The sequence below is a fragment of the Salvelinus namaycush genome, chromosome 4 (genome assembly GCF_016432855.1).
Source record: "Salvelinus namaycush isolate Seneca chromosome 4, SaNama_1.0, whole genome shotgun sequence".
Classification (NCBI taxonomy): domain Eukaryota; kingdom Metazoa; phylum Chordata; class Actinopteri; order Salmoniformes; family Salmonidae; genus Salvelinus; species Salvelinus namaycush.
The window spans coordinates 38,021,964-38,030,956 of NC_052310.1; the positions used below are offsets into that span (position 1 = coordinate 38,021,964).

The 8,993-nt window shown below is 44.0% G+C and overlaps 1 protein-coding gene and 1 long non-coding RNA gene across 3 annotated transcripts in view; both read left to right on the forward strand.

Annotated features, from left to right (window-relative positions):
* The window catches only part of LOC120046501, a 33,086-nt gene extending 29,733 nt beyond the window's left edge, over nucleotides 1-3,353 (forward strand). Inside the window, exons 4-5 of the long non-coding RNA XR_005476818.1 lie at nucleotides 1,711-1,860; nucleotides 2,601-3,353. This is a non-coding gene — a long non-coding RNA (uncharacterized LOC120046501). The remainder of the gene's footprint in view (nucleotides 1-1,710; nucleotides 1,861-2,600) is intronic.
* Nucleotides 3,354-4,885: 1,532 nt separating this feature from the next.
* On the forward strand, nucleotides 4,886-8,252 carry LOC120046502 (mRNA decay activator protein ZFP36L2-A-like). 2 transcript variants are annotated; one of them, XM_038991788.1, is made up of 2 exons: nucleotides 4,886-5,203; nucleotides 5,469-8,252. In XM_038991788.1, exon 2 carries the CDS (start codon nucleotides 5,471-5,473, stop codon nucleotides 6,641-6,643), a length of 1,173 nt encoding a protein of 390 aa, XP_038847716.1. In that variant the 5' UTR covers nucleotides 4,886-5,203; nucleotides 5,469-5,470; the 3' UTR covers nucleotides 6,644-8,252. The 2 variants fall into 2 exon arrangements, with proteins under 2 accessions (XP_038847716.1, XP_038847715.1); XM_038991787.1 differs by having other exon boundaries at nucleotides 4,887-5,203; nucleotides 5,465-8,252.
* The last annotated feature ends 741 nt before the right edge of the window (nucleotides 8,253-8,993 follow it).

Below are 8,993 nucleotides of genomic sequence, written 5' to 3' on the forward strand. Positions count from 1 at the left end.
CCCCTCTGTCATTGGGACACCCAACACCCCCCAGCTGCAGAAGCTAAGTCCTGGATTTGCCGAACACCGAAAGCTCCCTCCTCTCTCTTTCCTTACTTAAAAAGTGTGTTAATTAGTTCCAGCCCAAGACTCCCACCACATATTGATTTCGGGAATTAAGCGTCCTCCTTTCCCGTCGGAATCTGTCTCCGTGTCATAGCGAAACGTCCTTCGTATGTATGGCACAGAGCTTGCTGGCTGCGAAATGATACAGATGAGACAAATTCACCCCAAAATACCATGGACGTGACAGAAGGGCAGGACTTGGAACAGGCTTCACTTGGCTTCTGCAGTTATTTTTTGGAGGATGTCATTGATCTCTCTGAAATGAGTCTACATCTATTTCCAGTGCAGCTATAGCTCATACAATCGCCTACAGTACCTTTCCTCATGTCATGTTATGGTAGAGTGAATACGTTTTACAGAACTGGTTATTATGAGATCCATAATCGTAGGAGTCCATTTACTTTGTAGAGTGCATACTCCTGGATTACTCTCCACTCCTGTCCTGTCCTTTACTATCCACCCTGTTCCAACAGGCTTACAATGTGCCAGCTGTAATAGTAGTAGTAGAACAGTCACCCCCTCGCCAGCTCCATTCACCAATCGGAAGATGTTGGCACCGCCCTGTCATCTCTCTGATTTAACATTTTCGGATAAACACTGTTACTCACATAAACAACACACTAACACTGGCACTCTTACACACACACACACACACACACACACACACACACACACACACACACACACACACACACACACACACACACACACACACACACACACACACACACACACACACACACACACACACACACACAGTAATAGCAGGGGAAAGACAATCCACTGAGAGGAGTGGATGTTGTGTACTGTAAGCCGAGGAGAGACGAGGGGAAATTGCGTTAGTGAAGTGTGAAACCTCCCGAAAGTCCATAGATTAAAGAGCGGCTAGAGTTCCCTATTATGTCTTAATGTTTGGGGCTGGTTGTGTTTTGAAGCAGGCTGGCCCGGGTCCAGCGGTAAAGCCTGTCGCCCTCTTCCCCTCTGGGATGAATGGCTGGGGTGACATCAGAGCCGGGCCAACCCAGAGAGGGGCGGCACAGCCCTTTGGTTCGAGAAAGGAACATGCCACTCTGGCTCGACCCACTAAATCTCTGATAATACTGTACAGTCAACAACTTCTTAGGTTCCCGAGTGGGTTTCCCTGAATCTCAAGAACTTGGTTTTACACCCCCCCTCTTAGAAGGGAAAACCAATCCTCCTGAATGGCCAGGATTTCCAGCACGGCAGTAGGAGTGGGGTTGGGATGCTGTCTGGGGATGTTGATGGGGTTAAGTCCTCCCCCCCATGGTGGTAGTGTTTTAACTGGTATGTCTGAATGACTTTTGAAGTCCCTTGTGTTATCTCCGGGTATCAACTGTACAGGGCATGGTCAAGGGATAACAACACAAAAATATACACACACGCACACACAGTTTCAGAGCGCTTTCAAGTCGATACATGGACAACTGGAGTCGTTCAGTCTTGGGCCTGTTGCTGGATGAGTGTTAATACACTGGATGTGTGTGTGTGTGTGTGTGTGTGTGTGTGTGTGTGTGTGTGTGTGTGTGTGTGTGTGTGTGTGTGTGTGTGTGTGTGTGTGTGTGTGTGTGTGTCCTTTCTTACCAGGTCAGTTGCCTGATGTGGCTGTCTCTTGCTCCTGCTCTCCTTCGCCGTCTCCCGGCAGCCACTCTGTCAGGGTGAGGATGCCCATTGGCACCTGCCCCCACAACTGGAACAGCTGGCACAGCAACCCTACAGTCATGTCCAGGGCCACAGGTGGGCACACAGAGACACACACCACGTCTAGGGACACAGGGGACAGAGCCAACAACGGGATGTTGGCTCACATACCTATTTCTACATTCTGAGGATCTAGAGAGAAAAGCGGGGTAGGAGTTAAAACCAATTCCATTTAGTCAACTCAGGAAGTGAACTGAAATTGTAAGTGAATTTAGATGGGATTGACCCCGATCCTGGAGAGACGGCAAGTATGGTTGGGAGAGCAGGGGAGTCTTTAGGGGAAACAGGCACCAGAAAGACAAACACTGTTATAGTACAGTAGCACTGATGAAGATATAATGAGGATGTTATTTTTATTCATAGCACTCTGTTACCACAAGACCCATAGAACACTAAATAAGGAGTGGGAGAGACAGAAAAAGCCGTTCTCAATCTGTTGTCCGACACAGGCTCAATGTGAAGCTTATACAAAACCCATTCTGGGAAAGAAAGCTATAACTCATGTACACACACACACACACACACACACACACACACACACACACACACCTTCTGAAGAGTCGGGATTCGACTGGATAAGATGGGATGGAATGGCGAGATATCTATGCCCTTTGGCAGAGTATTCTCTTGTTCATCATCCCTCTACTACCAATATCTGAATTGATAGAAAAGCATCAAATGAACTTAATTCAATCTGATTCCTATTCATGACCCTCTCCCCCCTTCCATTCTAACACATCCGTTATCGCATTCCATTCACTCTCATCACTGCTCAGGATGAGGAGGTGTTCCTGTTTGAGAGGGGAGATCTGAACCTGTGGGCCGAGCCTGTCCAGTGGATGCGGCTGCTACACAGATACCTGGGTGTCCTCTTCAAAGCCCCAGAGCTGAAGGCTCTGAACCAGAACCAGGCAGAGCTCCTCAGTCTGTCAGCCCAGGAAGATGCCCTGTCCCTGGCCACCCAGCAGGCTCTGGAGGGCCTCCCAGCCCTGGCCCAGTTCTCCTGCACCATAGAGCACGCCTGGCTGGCCTGCAGCAGGAGAGGGCCACACTGGCTACGGGTTTTAGACTCCAAGAAACGTTCTGAATTTAACACTTATGCAAGCAGTATACACATTTTTCATGACTAAAATGGTTTGTTTTATCAGCGACGGGTGTATAGGTTTTCGAAGGGAATGTACTGCTGAAAGTGTATACGTTTTGAGTTTTGTCTATGTTTTTCAAAGTAAAGATGCCTAATTCATGTCTCGCAATTCTTGAAAACAACCACAGGGCGGTATGTGTATGGATTTCAAAAATATATAATATGTATTAGCACGATTTCCAGTGGACTCTTTTCATCCCTTTGCCTTGGTTTCCTAGGTTACGTAATTAGGAGGGCAACACAATGGTCCACTGTCCTGTGTCAGCGACTGCCCAGACAGCTGGGCAGTCTTGCGCTGTAGTATGGCAATGTTCCCTGTTACTGTTAAAATGATGTCATGTTCTGGAACGCTTGAACATCCCCCAATAAAAACAGCACTGTGTGATGAGTGTGGTTTTTTTTGCGGATGAGGACATGTTCAAGGGATTTCTCAAAGTTTGAGGCTTGCCCATCTGTCTTTGACGTCAGACCGTCTTTTATCATAAACGCTCAAGCTCATTTAGGCAGAGTACAGCCCCAGCTCTAATTTAACGGTTTGTAGTAGTAGATTCCAACCCGTTATGTCATTTGTTTTCGGCTGTTGCTATTTGGCTTTCTTTATATCCAGCTCTCAGCAGCTAAACCACTCACTCAGTGGGACTATTGAATGATGCAGAATCGTATAACATTTTTTTTTAACCACTTCCAGATTTGGAAAGATAACTGGTGTCACAAAAACCTACAATTTATGGTGATATATTTTCTACAGAATTATAAAATACTTATAGCAACAAAAATATCTCCCTTGTGGGACCCTAATATAGCCCTGCTCCTCACTGCTAATTATGCCATCTTTGTATGTGGCTGTGAACTTTGTTAGGCTCCGTTTTCATAGCTTTCGGATGGTTGTGAGCGTTTGTTACATCACACCGTCAAATAGGCTGTTTTAAACGTATACAAATACGTTAAGTATTTCAAATGTATTTTTTGAACCTCAGCAGGTGGCGCTCAAGTCAGTCATTTTGGGCTTTGCTCTTAGGGGGGCAGTGTTGCACTGCTTTTTACATATTCACATTCCTTTAGTCAATTCTCTGTGCAGTATTCTGAGATTGTGTGCGGCTGAGCCACAGTGTAATAGATGGTTGAACGCTCTTTATATAACAAGTGGCTGATTGGAAATCATTCCGTGCCGACTCATTACTTCACTTTTGTTTTCTATCCATGTGACCTTGTGTCATTTCAATTAGCCATCCTATATGTAAATGCACCGTGATGCGCATACATTTGATTGCTGGGAGGCCAATCAACTCTATTCTTATGTCATGGTAAAATTAAATTACTGTCTCTACCCTCCTGTAGGTTTTCTCTCCAACCCCACTTGTAACTAACCGGGTTCAGTTTACCAACCAGCTAATGTTCATTATTAGAATCCGGTACCGTAAATTAAGGTTGGAGTGAAAACCTATAGGACTGTAGCTCTCCAGGAACAGGTATGGAGAGCCCTGAACTAGGACAGAATTTCGTGGTGTGTGGTTTATGCAATCACTAACAAACCTAAACAGAAAAAATATGTCACTCTGGTTTCTAATACCATTTTCCCGACACTTGCGTTCCTACTCACGCACCTGCGAGAGAGAGAGAGAAGCGCAGTGGTCTCCAGTTTGTATAGTTGCTTAAACGTGTACAAAGATAAATTACTTTTCGAGCAACTCCTACTGTACCCTATTGCTTGATTCAACAACCTTGCCCCTCTTTCAAAAAGGGACCAACTTTCACAAATTGCGTGATAGAATTTTGGAGGAAACACTAGATTTCGAGGTGGAGTATAATAATTAGAGGCCAACCAGTGACTGGAAGACGTTCGAATACGGGGGCGTGATCTACAAAACATTGTTACAACTTCAGAAAGCTCCACCCTCGAGCCACTGCGAAGCATTTATATGCATGTGCAGAGGAGAGGTAGTTAGTGAAGCACTCTATTTCAGCGCTTCTCGAGGGAAGAATCTACAACCCAATACAAGGAACTTACTTTCCACAACTTGTTAATTTCATCTCCACCACTGGAATTGCAAATTTCGATTTTTCAGAACTTTCAAGCGTTCTAAAAACCAGTCGTGGCACAATCTACAACAGTTGCCTCGTGCATTGAAGGATCCTGGTTGGTCCTCTATGAGAGATCTACTGCGACAAACATCCGAAAAAGAGATGTCTGCAACCATGTTGTCCGCTTTGTACGACATCGACATGCTTTACAAGGTAAAGTATATTTCCCCATTGTAGATGGAAAGTCTTGTTCTTTACCAGGTCTGATCGCTTGAGCATGCCTTTTTATTTTCAGTAGGCTACAACTAGCGGCGTAGAGTAAGCAATCACTTGTTGCTAGCGTGAGCCCGCCATAGTTTTTCCATTGTTACTAAGTTTACGTTTGCACTCAGAACTTATCAGAATTGAATATGCATTTGGCCAAAACCGTGTTAGTTTAAATGCATTGCTTATGTTTGTCTTCTCTCTCAACAGCAAGATATGAACATGAACGCTATGAATCACATCAATAGCATGCTGGATAATAAAGCGGTGGGGGCTCCACTGACACCTACACAGAGTTCCAACAGTTTTTCTTTCACGCCGGGATTTTTCCGTAGAAACTCGACCAGCAACATGGAAGCAATGATCAACAGCAACAAGTACTCCGTCAACTCCTACACTAATTTGAAGGAGAACACGAGCAGCAGCAGCACTGCCATTATGAACAAGGAGAACAAGTTCCGTGACAGGGCATACAGCGAGAACAGTGACCGCAGCCAGCAGCTGCAGATCCTACAGCAGAAGCCGGGCTCTCAGATCAACTCCACGCGCTACAAGACCGAACTCTGCAGGCCCTTCGAGGAGAACGGGGCATGCAAATATGGAGAGAAGTGCCAGTTTGCTCACGGCTACCACGAGCTGAGAAATTTGTCTCGTCACCCCAAGTACAAAACCGAGCCATGTCGCACTTTCCACACTATTGGCTTCTGCCCCTACGGTCCCCGCTGTCATTTTATCCACAACGCTGATGAGCGCAGACCTGCTCCAATCAACGCCAACATGCAGGGGGAACCCAAGTCTGCTCGGGAGCTCTGTGGCTATGGTCAAAGGGAGGTTGTTCCGCAGCAAGGTGGGCACAACCGGGACAGACCAAAGCTTCACCACAGCCAGAGTTTTTCCGGCTTTTCCAGCCACCATGGACTTGAGTCGCCACTGCTCGAGAGCCCCACGTCGCGCACCCCACCACCCCCCTCTTCTTGCTCTCCCAACTATTATGAGGACATGCTGTCTCCCAACTCCATGTCTTGTGTGAACAGTGCATTCAATTTTCCTGGGCAGGACCTGAAAGCCTTACTTGCTCCCCTTGCCATGCAAACTCAGAACGGCTATGCCAACAACCAGTTCAACGCCTACTACGGGAACATTCAAGCTAACGTGTGCCCCCCTTCTCCCCCTTCATACAACATGAGCCACTTGCAGTCCCTGCGCCGCCTCAACGAGTCGCCGGTGTTCGACTCGCCTCCCAGCCCACCCGACTCCCTCTCAGACCTGGAGAGCTATGCGAGCGGGTCCCTCAGCTCTTCTGGGAGTCTCAGCGGCTCCGAGTCCCCAAGTTTGGATGCTGGGAAACGTCTGCCAATCTTCAGCAGGCTGTCGATTTCAGATGACTAAACATCCTATCATGTTGTTTTCAATGGATGAAAATTATCCTTGATATGGCATTAGTTGTTTTTCCTTTTTGTAATGGTATAGCTGTATAAAAGTAGATATCAACAGAAGGCATTCCATCAGCGACTTACTTATTTGAGCTGCAATTAATGGCAGTATTTTTGGTCTATCAGGCAAGCCACACTTCCCTGGGATAGATGTGTACAGAACTTGACACTGACACTGCAAAGTGGTTTCAGATTTCCTCCATCCCGCCAAGAATATGCCTTGACACAATGTAACATTTGTTTTTCAAAAGTATGTGTTCCTTTATGAACGTTTAAACTTCCATTCCAGGACTTTAATCTGTTTCACAGCACCACAACAGTGGTTTGTTGCTTAGTTGAAAAGCACTCGAGTTCGGTTTGTTTGGGGAAATCACTGATGGTTGAATCATTATATATTTTTTTTTAGCTGTTTTGAGTGATTTACATAGCAGTGTGTAACTGGCTATGAACTATTTAACTTATTTATTATCTTGTGAAAAGTATAGGCTATACATCATTGGTAATTTGTGTCCATACTGTATTTATCAAGTATGATGAAGCAATAGATCTATATTCTTTTATGTTTAAATTATGATCGCCATTATTAATCTGCATAAAGTGGAGTGTATGTTCTTTTCACAGTAATATATATTTTGTTTTTGGTTTCCATTTTGTAACTTCACTTATTTTTATTGTAAATGGGTAAAAAAAAAGATCTTAATTTAAGAGGACACGTGATATTTATTTCATTAATTTTGTTTACGTTTATTAAAACAAGTTTGCGTGATTGCTGTTTGTTCAGAGTTTGCTTGTAAGCGCTGTGGAAGCCTTTTTTTTCTCTTTTTTTTTTTGAGTCCATGTCTAGATGTTTCTGTATAAACGATGTGGTTGTGCAGACCGTCCAAACCTGAGCTAGCCTTACGTTTTTATTTTAATTTTATTTTTTTATATAGATCAGACTTCAGTGACAAAGAACCCAAGTAAATAAATTAACCAAAAAAGTATTTTTGTTTTCTTCTGTTTGCACGAGGTCACACTGATTCCAGCCACGTGCTAAAGAATGTAGCAACCCCTTGTGCTCCAGTATTATTGTGTAGTGCCTACGGAATTCACCATCTTACATGCCTTAACATTAACCAAATAAAGTATTTTTCCTACATGTATCTTTTACACAAGTTGAATTGAATGTAGTGTTGGAGCTGAATTACTTTTGCAGGTGGTTACCACTTTTATAAGACATCTTGGGACAACTATACCTTTTTTGGGGGGGAGATTCCCTGTTTCTCTACACTTATTTAGATTGACTAGTCAAACAATCTCAAGGGGGGAAAAAGCAGTCTTCAGAATTTTCTGGATGGGGGAGTGATTGAACGTTTGTACATAGTAGGTACAGGGGTTGCGCACTGTGCTTTTTGACTACTTTATCAGAAGTAAAGCTTTTTGAATGTAATTAAAAACGGACAAAAAGACAGTTGTAGTAATTTGTTTTGCGGGGGGAGTCGGTTCACTACAAATTGAGTGTAAGACTTAACTTTGTACTGTACATTTTTTTTGTAGTTCTCCCAATAAAATCATTTTGAAAAATAGTATTGTGCTGCTTGGTTTTATCTTTTACATAAAGAATGATGCAAGTGTGTTGGAATTTCCAGTAAGACCTTCCCCTAGTAGAGTGTCATCCATAGAAATTATAATTCTAAACCTATGTTTTCAACAGTGCCCCCTTTCATCACTTCATACTAAGGGACCGATACTGCCTCCTGAAAATGCAGTGGTCAGCTCTGCTCTGCCATGTTCTGAAAGCTAGAATCCTTGGCACCCTGCCTCTGATTTGTTAAAAAGCTGATGGATGGGCCTGGAGAAATGTAACCACTTAAATTCATAGATGGCTGTGGATGAAAGGACTGGCCACCTATATCAAAGTTATAGTTTTGAGTCTATATAGCTATAGTGTTTGTTTATGTTCTTCGCAAGCATTGGAGTAAAACAAATGTATATTTTGGGTTCTGATGGGGTACAAGAGCTGAACTAAACTCTTGAGTCATAAGTTATTCTTCATGAATCAATGGGTATACATAAACCATTTATACATCCAAAAATCTATGTATCAACTAAGGATTACAGCTTTAACACATACACTAAGTGCTAAATACAAATCACCTCTTTCCCATTAACTCTTCCCCCATCATTTGAGGGGAAAGGCTGGAACCATTAGTGTGAATGCACCCCCATCTCTGGCATACCTGTACAGTGGCTGGTCTCCAAGGCCTGCTCTGTGACTGTATAGCTGCGCTTACAAAGGCAGCCCAATTCTAATCTTTTGCCAAATT

What these genes read in the sequence shown, in the direction of transcription:
- LOC120046502 (XM_038991787.1), top strand. Translation starts at nt 5,117, where the DNA reads ATGAGAGATCTACTGCGACAAACATCCGAAAAAGAGATGTCTGCAACC. An exon ending in ACATCGACATGCTTTACAAG is followed by an intron (nt 5,204 to 5,464) that starts GTAAAGTATATT and finishes CTCTCTCAACAG; the next exon opens with CAAGATATGAACATGAACGC.